At 42.1% G+C, this 13026-nt stretch overlaps 1 protein-coding gene across 8 annotated transcripts in view; it reads right to left on the bottom strand.

Moving 5' to 3' along the window:
* Positions 1–13026, bottom strand: part of NR2C1 (nuclear receptor subfamily 2 group C member 1) — a 98041-nt gene that overhangs the window by 19211 nt on the left and 65804 nt on the right. For 7 of the 8 annotated variants that reach the window (XM_039495857.1, XM_039495847.1, XM_039495833.1 and 4 more), the window contains 2 exons: positions 5136–5301; positions 2156–2277 (listed from right to left, as the gene is read on the bottom strand). In XM_039495857.1, coding sequence (XP_039351791.1) covers positions 2156–2277; positions 5136–5301 — 288 coding nt within the window. The remainder of the gene's footprint in view (positions 1–2155; positions 2278–5135; positions 5302–13026) is intronic. The other variant, XM_039495826.1, reaches the window with a different exon arrangement.

The following is a 13026-nucleotide window of genomic DNA, read 5'->3' as shown; positions in this document are numbered from 1 at the left end:
CCCTTCATGCTTCAGATACCATTCTACGGGACATGCGTCCATGATGATGACGGGTTCTCCTCAATAACAATCCAAAGCAGTTCAGACCAATACATATTCATTTTCATCATTGGGTCCTGTAGTTTCTGCATCAGAGAGTTGCTCTTTTAAGATTTCTGAAAGCATGCTCTACACCTCATCCCTCTCAGATTTTGGAAGGCACTTCAGATTCTTAAACCTTGGGTTGAGTGCTGTAGCTATCTTTAGAAATCTCACATTGGTATCTTCTTTGCGTTTTGTGAAATCTGCACCGAAAGCGTTCTTAAAATGAACAACATGTGCTGGGTGATCATCCAAGACTGCTATAACATGAAATAGATGGCAAAATTCAGGTAAAACAGAGCAGAGGATATACAATTTTCCCCCAAGGAGTTCAATCACAAATTTAATTAGCACTTTTTTTTAAAATGAGTGTCATCAGCATGTAAGCATGTCCTCTGGAATGGTGGCCAAAGCATGAAGAGGCATACATACGAATGTTTAGCGTATCTGGCATGTAAATACCTTGCAATGCCAGCTACAAAAGTTCCATGCAAATGCCTGTTCTCACTTTCTGGTGACGCTGTAAATTTAAGAAGAGTGTAGCATTATCTCCTGTAAATGTAAACAAACTTGTTTGTCTTAGCGATTGGCTGAACAAGAAGTAGGACTGAGTGGACTTGTAGGCTCTAAGTTTTACATTGTTTTGGTTTTGAGTGCAGTTATGCAACAACAACAAAAAATCTACATTTGTATGTTGCACTTTCACGACAAAGAGATTGATCTATAGGACTTGTATGAGGTGAACTGAAAAATTCCTTTTATCATTTTTACCGTGCAAATATTTGCAATAAAAAAAAAATACTTTGATTTCAATTACAACACAGAATACAGTACATATGAAAATGTAGAAAAACATCCAAAATATTTAATACATTTCAATTGGTATTCTATAAACAGTGCGATTAAAACTAAGATTAATTGCGGTTAATTTTTTTTAGTTAATCGCATGAGTTAACTGCGATTAATCAACAGGCCTACTTTACACTTAATGTTTCTAATGAAGAGTACTCAACAATTCCACAAATTAATTTAATTGTTTAGACATATTGTCAGGGATATTTTTGAAAAACCAATATAAATGTGATTTTTCAATAGTACAAGTTGACAATAATCCAAACCTAATACAAGACTGTAAGACTGATCATACTGGGTCAGACCAATGGTCCATCTAGCCCAGTATCTTATCCTCTGACAAGGTGATCAGTATCAGATGCTTCAGAGGTAATGAACAGAACAGGGCAATTTATCCAGTGATCTATCTCTTGTCGTCCAGTCCCAGCTTCTAGCAGTCAGAGGTTTATGGACACCCAGAGCATAAGGTTGCATCCCTGACTATCTTTGCTAATAGCCATTGATGGACCTATCATCCATGAACATAGCTAATTCTTTTTTGAACCCTGGCCTTCACAACATCCCTGGCAATGAATTCCACAGGTTTATTGTGCTTTATAATGGTGAAGTACTTCCTTTTGTTTGTTTTAAACCTATTGCCTATTAATTTCATTCAGTGACCCCGGGTTCTTCTGTTATGTGAAGGGGTAAATAACATTTCCTTATTCACTTTCTCCACAATATTCATGATTTTACAGACCTCTATCATAACCCCCCTCGTATTGTTTCTTTTCTAACATAAGTCTTCTTAACTTCTCCTCATATGAAAACTGTTCCATACTACTAATCAGTTTTGTTGCCCTTCTCTGTACTTTTTCCAATTATAGCATATCTTTTTTGAGATGGGGAGACTGGAACGGCACGTAGTATTCTAGGTATGTGTGTACCACAGATTTATATGGTGGCATGATAGCTTCAATCTTATTATCTATCCCCTTCCTAATTGTTCCTAGCGTTGTTAGCTTTTTTGACTGCTGCTGCACATTGAGTAGATGTTTTCAGAGATCTATCCATGATGACTCCAAGATCTCTTTCTTGCGTGGTAACAGCTAATTTAGACCCCATCATTTTGAATGTATAGTTGGGATTATGTTTTTCAATATTCCCTTGATATCAGAGTATATTCCAGGACAAATGGTCTATTTAGTCCATTGATTATATCAAAGAATGTTTGAACACTCACCCTAGAGCTTGGAAGGAAGGAATGGAGCGTGCCCAGTGCATGGACAAAAAGAGTAGTCTGGAGGCTGATTCACAGATGTAATGAACATTCAGGTACTCAGGCATCGGAGAAGGCATGGTGAGCTGATACAAAAAGGAATTGTAAAATTAGTGATCTTATTTCTTGTTAAAAAATTTAATTAGAAAAAACTAGTCTTTGACATAATGTCTTGCAAGGAAAAAAGGAAAGTAGTGTATTTTTAAAATAATATGAATGAGATCCAGCCTTGAAATAAATTGCATGACTGCCTTTGTTCAATATTAGCCACAATTGTTAAACTTGTATAGAATTACAGAGCACTGAAGAAACAGGGAAAATTCATTTCAATTCCACATTTTATAAAGATGATCATATATTTGAAAAATTTAGGTATGAACATCCCAAGTAAATTACATTGCAATCTTCTGAGACATTTTTGAGAAGACTGATACTTTAGAAGAAGCACTGTCAGCGGGATTATTTTGATGCAATTGCTTACACTTATAGCTATACATATAAAAAAAAATACAAATTTGGGAGGTAGCATACCTTTCCATAGCTTGCCCCAGAGGAGTAGAATAAATGGCCAGAAAAATTAGTGGAATTGCCAAACTTATTAGTTTTAGGGGGGGAAATATTTACAAAAATTCTTTGGTTTGTAGTTTTTAAAATGACTATTTTACAAATAAATATACTATTTTAGTATGTTAACATGCTACACCTGATATTCACCATATATAAACTGCCTGATATCCTAGCACTGCTCATATTAAACATAAATGGCCACGCCTCCCAAGTGACTCTCACACATAGTTCCATTGAAGTCAACAGGTTTATTGCATGAGTAAGGGCAGCAGGATTTGACCCAAAATGGATATTTAATTATAATGCAGTAGTTCTATTTCCAGAGATTAATTGGCTATATATATATATAAATAAATAAAATTAATAGAATTAAAATAGTTTTCACTAAGATAACCATTTTAAAACGCAGAAACTGTGTTCTAGGTTTAGCATTAGATTTGTATTTACAAGCGTGACCAAAGAGTGCGCTGACAAAGTCCAATGCAATGCTCTGTTCACATGTTCACATATGCAGTCTTTTTATTTGCTCAAGTGTAGCTATGAACTGAAGAGGGAAAAGATGGAGGAAATTCCATAGGTTCATAAAGTGGAAATAAAAATATGAAGTATTTGGCTCCTCTCCCAAAAAACGTTGTGGAAAATGGCAAAAGAACTACAATCATAGAATCATAATTTATTAGGGTTGGAAGGGACCTCAGGAGGTCATCTAGTCCAACCCCCTGCTCAAAGCAGGGCTGTAGTGAGTCGGTGTGGCTCCCCTCTTGCCCAGCAGAGGGAGCGCCCCTGCAGACACCCAAGTGGGTGGAGCCACCGCCGCCTGTTCCTGGCCCCCGGAAGTCAAGGGGCGGGGCAGGAAGTATAAAGGCCGGCCGCCAGAGCTCAGTCAGGGCCCAGCCGCCGCAGGGAGCAGACGTGCCGGCAGGAGCTCTCGACCGGGAACCCTCCAGGACTCGAGGCAGTTGCCCTGACTGGCTGGAGCTTCCCCGCGCCCGCTACAAGGAGGAGCTGCCAGAGCCCCCCCACACCCGTTACTGGGAGGAGCCGCTGGAACTCCCCCATGCCCGCTACGAGGAGGAGCCGTCTGAGCCTCCCTGTCCCTGCTGTTACCCGGAGGAGCCGCCCGAGCACGCCTGGCCGGACTTCCCCGAGGACTGCCGGACCTGCCACCAAGCCCTGGTCGAGAGGAGCCTATGCTGGTGGACTGGCCTGGACCTGGTGCCACGTACGAGGTAGGCCCTGAGGGGGAAGCTGGAAGTAGCCCGGGGGTAGCCGACCCCAATCAGGCTGCAGACACACACGAGCCCATGTCGGTGTGTTGCGGTCAGGACCCCACCGACTTGCAGCGGTGATCGCCGCTGCTAGGGCCCCGGGCTGGGATGCAGTGGAGTGGGTGGGCCTGCGTCCCCCCTGCCACCCCACTCACGAGTGGCAGTTTTCCCCTTCACCCAACGCTCAGGTGTAAGGATCTGGGCCTGTATACTGTTTGCTGCTCAGCCCCTGCCACCAAAGGGCCTGAGCTCCCTGTGCTGTTTGCTGCTCAGCCCCTGCACCAGAGGGCCTGAGCCACTTTGTACTGTTTGCTGCTCAGCCCTGCACCAAAGGGCCTGAGCTCCCTGTACTGTTTATTGCTGCTCAGCCTCTGCACCAGAGGGCCTGAGCCTCCTCCAGCCGTGTACTGTTGCTCAGCCCGATCAACAGAGGATGTGTAGTGAGTCAGTGTGGCTCCCCTCCTGCCCTCAGGAGGGTCGAGCCCCGGCACGATCGTTTACAAGGACCAATCTCCAAATCCCTAAATGGCCCTCTCAAGGATTGAACTCACAACCCTGGGTTTAGCAGGCCAATGCTCAAACCACTGAGCTTGGTTAAAGTCAATTAATATCCTAAAGCAGTGAGATAGGTAAGCAAAGGAGAAGTCCTGTCACAAATGAGGTCCAGAGCCTCAGTTCTAAATCCTGCTTACTTGGCTCATATGCCAAGAGTTCATATGTATGGCACACTGTAATACTTACGAATCTCCGTTTTTTTGTAACTACAGAGTGCCGTAGAAGACATCCCCTAGCATGGATTACAAACTGATTTTGAGGGAAATAAGCTACAGGGAAGATCGCAGCAAATGGTGCTGTTTATATAATAAACTGTGCTGCAAAAACACTCAGGAGGGATGTTAATTTTCCTGAACAAGAAGTAGCTAACCATTGAACAAAAGCAGTGCATTCCTCAGAACATGAATGACAATGTTTCAGTACACATGGTTATTCCTTAAGAAATTCAAACAAATAAACAAATACAGTACATACCAAATTCTTGAACTTTTAAAATGGCTAAGGAATTAGTTTTAATGGTTATAAGTTAAAAACATTAAAAACATATAAAATACCCTGAAAGCTACATGTGCATCGCTGAGAAGCGGCCCCTCTATTTCAACGATATTCATGCTTGTTTCTCCACCAATCAGATGTACATTGGCTTCAACAGTCTCTGCAGAGCTCTGACATGCTGCACTCTCTCCTGGGTTTAGTGCTTTCGCAAGAGTATCAAATGCCCTATCAGAAGACATTGTTATCTATGAGTTCAGTCAAATTATACAGCAAAAGCAAGGAAAATGTAAAATCTTGGCTCAGTGTAGGCTTCAGTCTAGACAGAGTCTGTATAGGCTTGTACTTCCAAATATATTCCATTTTGCTCCCCAGTGTGATAATTTGAAAATCGCTAAAGCACCACACCTTACTTTGCCTGCTACAAGCTTTATTTTAAACACAAATATTGGGGGGTGGAGAAGTTAAGGGAGAAGGTTTGTGGGCACAGAATCCTTGGGAATCTTAAGCCTTGCCTCCTGCTAGAACATCCACGGAGCAGATCCCTGGGGCTTCCCCCTGGCAGCGGGCAGGGGACGGGGGGAGGAGGAGGGAGAGAGAGAAGAGGGAGGAACAGTAGCCCAGTGGCTGCCACCACTGGGATCCTTTTCAGGGCTCCTTGCAGCTAACACAACAATAATTAGCCTTCACCTCTCCATCCAAAATACTTAGCAAGCGATGGAGCAGCTGCCACAAAGAGGAGAGTTAAGGCAGAGACAGAGTCCTATCAAAACATCTGTCTATATGAAGGAGCTAAATAATGCTACTGCTGCCAGACATGGTGTCAGGAAGAGCAAGCCAAAGCAGTCCTGAGGGCTCTCTGATCTGCCTCAACTCTCCTGCCCACTTCAGTTTGGGCTGCGTAGTGGTGAAGAGTGTGCACCCATCATCCCTTCTTTAGAAAAGGAAATAAGGCTTCAATATTCATACATTAAATGTTTATCTCCAAAGAAATCCTTATCCCTCCTACACTGCAACTCCTTCTGCAACAATAAGCCAAGTTTTACAAGCCTTACTCCCTAAGGGTATGTCTACACAGCAATTAGACACTCGTGGCTGCCTGTGCCAGCTGATTAGGATTCCAATGCTCAAGCTGTGGGGCTGTTTAATTGCGGGTGTAGATGTTCCAGCTTGAGCTCTGGGACCCCCTTACTTCACAAGGTCCTAGAGGCCAGGCTCCAGGCTGAGCCTGGATGTCTACACTGTAATTACACAGCCCTCAACCCTGAGTCAGCTGGCACAGGTCAGCCGCGGGTGTCTAATCACAGTGCAGACATACCTTAAGGCAGTGGTTCTCAAACTTTTGTACTGGTGGCCCCTTTTCACACAGCAAGCCTCTTAGTGCAATCCATCTTATAAATTAAAAACACTTCTTAAAATATTTAACACTATTATAAATGCTAGTGGTGAAGCAGGGTTTGGGATGGAGGCTAACAGCTCGCGACCCCCCCATGTAATAACCTCGCAATCCCCTGAGAGGTCACGACCCTGAGTTTGAGAACCCCTGCCCTAAGGACCAGTCCTGTAGCCCTTGTTCATGAAGGAAGTCTCATTATCTCCAACATTTACTAGCATGAGTAAAGACTGCAAGATAAAGTTCCAAAGAAACATCTAGAATAAATTTTTAGTGTGGACAAAAAAAATGAAATCATAACTCATTAAATAAGACAAGATGTGTTCTGAGTCGTTTACGCATAGTATGGATTTCCTTTATACTGAGTAATTTCAGTTCCTTTCCATCTCCCTCACTCATGGATGGCTATATAGATCTAATCAAGCAGTAGGGAAGAATGATTATGGACAATTAGGCAATTATCCAGCTAGGAAACAAAAGTGATAGACTAAACTGTAACATGAAAGGAATTAGACAAAGGCAATTTAAAGTGTGGCTTAAATTTACTGCAGGAAAGTAAAGATTATATTTTGTATCTGTGAGTACCATACCCAACAGAAGATACAGAAAGAACAAATGACTAGAAAATCAGTTTGCCTTCCTGAAATGCCTCACCTTCACTTTCTTTAGTAAATACTTAGGAGTCTCTTAGAATAAGTTTGTGTAATATTTGGAAGAAGTTATGTGAGATTTAGGCCTGATCTACACTACTAAGTTTTACCAGTAAAGTTTGCCTTATGTTAACTCATGTTTGGGTGAATTCATGCTCAATTCTAAGTCCTGTCAATAAAACCCCGGCTTTCTATTAGTCAAGTTAAATCACGTCCCACAAAACAACATAAATCCTGTACTGGCACAGTTCTATGAGTATAATGCCCGTGTGGATGCTGCATTACCTGTACTGGTACAAACAGTCCTCCAGAAACAATCCCACAATGACCCTTTCCCTGCCACAGTCACTGTTCTGGTCCCAGTTGTGAACTCTGCTGCCTGAAGGTCACAGTGATCAAAGTCCACTCCCTTTTAAAATCTTCAGCATGTTTTGGAAATGTTTCTCTTCCTACTGGCCCACCTTTTCTGCCTTCACACACAGGTAAGGCCTATGGTAAAGCTGCAGCTAACGGGAGCATGAGGGCAGGGAATCAGGCAAGCTTGCACTGCAGCCTGTTCTAAGAAAGAAGTCCTGGACTTCCTCAACCTATGGAAAGAAAAAGCAGTGCAAACCCAGCTGCGGAACTGCTGCAGGAATAAATATTATTCAGACATTTGCAGAAGGGATGCAAAACCTGGGATATGACAGGGAAAAGCAGCAATGGTGGGCAAAGAAGGAACTGCAGCAGTCCTACCACCAATAGGCAAAGAAGGCCAACGGAAAATCTGGAGCTCCCTCCCACACCTACTGCAAATATGTGGCTCTGGGTGCCATACTGGGCAGACAATCCTTCGAGTGACAGTGGACACCTCATAAGAGCCAGAAAAAAGAACACCAGCAATACACAGCGATGAAAAGTTCACAGTGGAGGGGGATGTGGAAGATGCAATCCCTGAATAGAACAAGGAGCTCTTCAAGAGCCTGCTAAACCTAACCCTGCCTAACTCAGAGGAGGAACCCACTGAGAAAGGGGTAAAAAGCTCAGGTAGGTATACTGCACTTTAAAAAAAAAAAAAATCTTTATTAATCGGTCTTGGAACTCCCCTCCCTCATCCCCGCCTCTAAAACTGGTGGCTGAACATATGTGGGCAAGAAACAAAGGAAGCCTTTTGAAGTAAACAGTTTATTTGAACAACATGCACTGGCAGTCATAGGCAAAAAATAAGAGAGAACACTATAAAATAAGCAACACAAAAACTTTCCCATATGTATCCTTTTGCCAGGGTGGACAGATTTTTAGTAATATAAATCGATGCACTGCAAGCAGGAAAATAAAATGTAGTGAAACCAACACGTGAGCATTCAATTCAAATACACAGAACATTTAAAATAATCCTTAGAAGCAATCCAGTAAATATTTATTCAGACTATATGATTTTTTCTGACTAAAACTGGATGGTTAACAGGTAATATCAACAAGAAAAATGCAGTGCTGTGGTATTCCAATCTTAAAATTCAAATGAAAAACCAATTATTTGCATGCGGTGCTTGAATGCAAGGGTAGAAAGAGGGAGAGATGGTTTGTTGCTGGCTTATGGGGTCTGGCTTTTTGCAGAAGCTAGGCAGCAGTGACTACCCTCTCCTCTTTTGGAGTTTTTGGTTGATCTTGGAACAAATCTCTTATCATTTGGCACAATCTCAACAACGTTTTCAGGTACTGTAGGATTTAAATTTTGCTTGAACATTTCTCAGGAGGGATGCTTTGTTTCTTCCACCATGATAGGAAACTTTTCCATGCCACCCCATAACAAGCTCCTGCAGCAGTGTTGGTGTGAAGAGGATGGCAGCATATGGACCTTGAGCAGTTGCCTCCTCGGGGCCTTTGGTACCCTCATGAGTGATACATCAGCCAGAATCACCACTGCCTGTAATAAGTTTAGCAATATTTACTGCACTATCCCTACATGTATTACCCAAGACATAGGACAGACCATCCCCCAACCCTTCATGGCTACAGGTTTGAAAAGTGCCCCCAATATACTCACCATGCTGCCCTAAAGCAAGTCTGACCCTTTTCATACTTTCATGAATATCGTTATGGCAACATTTTAGGCAATTTTCTCACTTATTTCCTACCTGCTAACCCTTTAACTCTAAGAATGTCTGAGTGTCTTGTTTATCAGCAGCATCAGCTGGGGTATCATTGAGAGTGGCCCCCTTCACACCTGCTAAAAGACTGACCTTGATCAGAAAGACAGGGGAGAACATGCTCAGATCTCCTCAGGAGCCCAGAGTCTGTGGCCCACAAGACAAGAAAGTGGAGGGAGTGCATGTTGGAGGAAAGGCACAAGTATGAGAAGCTGCATGGGTAACTCCACCAAAAGACATTATGCAGCTCCTGAGACAGCAAAGGAAGATGCTATAAAGTGTTATACACCCCACCAGCCACTGCACTACATGGACAATTCTGTTTTCACAGCTTGGCCCATAAATACTCCCTCGCCAAGGCATCGGCATAGTATGTCACAGTAATCCCTTGCTTTCAACCCCAGTGGAAAATAAGGAGTATTTCTATGACTGTATGTACACTGGTCTGTGATTCATACAAAAACGGTCAGCACCTTGCACTTTCTTTTTAAATGGTTTTAAATGTTCTTAGAACCATGTTTGTTATTTATTACTGTTCAAAATTTTGTTTTGCCAAAATCAAGATTTATGTTGTCTTGCAAAGCAGCTTTGTGACCTCCATCACTGGATTCATAAAATTCATTCAGAATCCATTTAAAATTAATATACAAGCCAAGTACACTTTAAATCATTAAGTGACAAATTAACACAAACCACCACGCTGGGATTACGGGATGCAGTTAAAATGCGCTTTTGAGACACCCCCCCCTTAGCCATACAAAACCTTGATGGGCTCTTGTAATTGTCTAGCTGTTCAATATCAGCAGTCTTTCAATCTTCTCCCCTCCACCCTGCTGGTAATGTTTCCCTTTGCTTCACAAATACTACGAAAAACACAACATGCAACCTAGTCATAAGGCATCTCCAGCATCCTGTCAATCTACCAAATGCACACTCAACAGTCATCTTACACCAGCTCAGACGACAGTTAAATCTTTCCTTGTTGCTGTCCAGGTTCCCAGTGTATGTTTTCATGAGCCAGGGAAGCAAAGAGGAGGACGGGTCTCTGAGAGTCACAGTTGACATTGCAACCCCACCAACGTGAATGTGCTAGTCCAGGAAAAAGTGTCTCTGCACATAGACTATATTCCTAAAAACGTGAGGATTATGCACCTTCCCTAACCATCCTATGTTAATGTCCCAGTGAACCACTAGAGCTTCCATAACCAGGGAAAAATATCTCTTTCTGTTTATGTACTCAGAAGTAAGGGCGGGGTGCCCAGAATCAGGATGTGTGTCCTATTACTGCCTCACCAGTTTGAGAAGCCCATTGCACTGAATCCAGCTATTATTTTCAGTACATTGCCCATAGTCATAATCCCGGGCAGCAGAATATGCTTACTGGCCTTATACACCTGGAAGATGACAGCCCCCACCATAGACTTTCCAGCAGTAAACAGGTAGCCTCCCAGCTGATAGCAATCTGAGGTTGCAAGCTTCCATAGCGCGGCAGCCCCTGTTTTTCCTCTTTGCTGCAAAGCTGGGATGAGCTTGACACACAACTCCAGGAATGTGGCCTTCTGCATCCAAAAGCTCTGCAGCTACTGCTGATTGACCCAGATCTGCATGACAATCCAATCCCACCACTCGGTGTTCATTTCATGGACCCAGAAGCATCACTTCACCATATGCAGCTGGTTAGTAAATCCCTTCAGCACACACATTTTCATTCACTGTCTGCATCATCCCTCCCCTCAGTTTTCTCATTTTTATAGCTGCACAGCCAGCTGCTGTGGTAGTTGTTGAAGAATACAGAAGAATCAGGCACCTGTCTCTAAAATAGACATGAAAACTCTACTGATCTGTTCAGCATCCATGCTTCTGCCAGCAAGATGGCAGAAAGACTGAAAACCAGCATGAGGAACTGAGTGTATTTTTATAATGGCACGAAACAAGAAAACTATGGGATAGAACAGAAGGAACTGTGGAAACTTGGCCTCAAGCTCCCACAATTCCTTTAGAGGAGTGCTGGTATCCCACAACACCCTTCCAAAATATCCCAGAAGGCAATGTGCTGATGGTAGCATGGGACACATTTGGATGCTAACTCATAATGCAAAGCACTTTTGCTGATACAATCTCTCACTGTGAGGATGCACTGCACCGTTAAAGGCAGTCAAGTGCGCAAGTGCTCTATGGAAATTGCCACATTGGCAGCTGTATGTCAGCAGAAATGCTACCAAGTGAAGCTTTCTAGTGTAGACATGGCTTTCGATCAACGTTTCAATTTTACATTTGAAACAATTTTTCCTCTAATATGCATTATCTGAAGGGAAACTCCCTTTTGATGACTTATGAGACGGAATGATGTATTAAGTAAGGTCAAAGCTCTCCCATCTTGCTCATTAATATACACTATATAGATTGGTTTCAGAGTAGCAGCCGTGTTAGTCTGTATCCGCAAAAAGAACAGGAGTACTTGTGGCACCTTAGAGACTAACAAATTTATTTCAGCATAAGCTTTCGTGGGCTACAGCTCACTTCTTTGGATGCATAGAATGGAACACACAGACAGGAGATATGTACACATACAGAGAACATGAAAAGGTGGAAGTATGCATACCAACAGGAAGAGTCTAATCAATTGAGATGAGCTATCATTAGCAGGAGAAAAAATAAAAGGTGCCACAAGTACTCCTGTTCTTTTTACTATATAGATTGCAATTAAAAAAAAAATACGTTCGATAACATTAAAGGGTGCAAAGTTAGGCACTGAAAAGTGTAAGGAAATGTCAAGGTTGTCTGTGCTATTTTACTTCTATCCCCTCATGCATTTGTACATTACAGTCTTGAAGTACATCATCATAAACTATTATATTCTCCAAAGTCTTGTCTCATATGGTATACAGATTGAGGGTCCTATGAGGTTCCTGTTGACGTCAATGGAAAGAGACACACTGACTTCAATGGGAATTAGATAAGATACTGAAAGAGGTAGGTGTACATAAATTCTGCTTGCAACAACAGAGTAAATACAGAGTAAAGCAAACTAAAGCCTAGGGGCCAGATCCTCAGCTGCATTAATTGGAGCTAAACTAGTTTATCCCAATGGATTTACTCCAAATTTACATTGGTGTAATACAGTAATTTTTGGCCCTGAGCGTACAGGATGGATAGTATGTAGTGAATGTATACTACCTTGGCTGCTGTTCTGTAAATGCTTGAGCTGAAACGGTGGGCAAGATTGTGGTGGAAGGATTAACTGGACCAGTACTGCTGTACTACCCACTTATCCTACTTACATTAGTACTGAAAAGGTTCAAATTAAAACCAATGCAGGCAAAGGATTTGTAAGACGTACTCTGAGTGAATGCCACTGTAATAATACTGAAAAGATCTATGAAGCACTTCTCTATGGACAGAAAGTATTTTATGAGCATTCCAGGTGACTGAACTGGAGTTGTCAATGTTCAGTTGCCTGTGTAGATGGGACTTAAGAACAATACATTTTCCTATGTGGAACAAAGTATTAAAAGAGTATATCGTATATACTATATGGCCAAGGCCTACTACTTATGACAATCATGGGAATATAAATCAGCCACCAAGGTTACATTTAAATTCTTTCCAAACACAAATATAATTTACTCATATTTATTTCTAAATGGAACTTCACTGCAAAATTTTACTCAGAACTCAATTAGCATCTTCTGTATGGTTATTCTTCATCACAAGTTCAGTATGTTATTGTAATGATTTTTACTGAAGAACTGTCTGCATTGTTCGATTGTGTAAGCTTTGA

Source organism: Mauremys reevesii, linkage group 1 (assembly GCF_016161935.1).
Source record: "Mauremys reevesii isolate NIE-2019 linkage group 1, ASM1616193v1, whole genome shotgun sequence".
NCBI lineage: Eukaryota > Metazoa > Chordata > Testudines > Geoemydidae > Mauremys > Mauremys reevesii.
The sequence above is the reverse complement of the archived record's forward strand: the minus strand, read 5'-3'. Positions and strand labels throughout refer to the sequence as shown.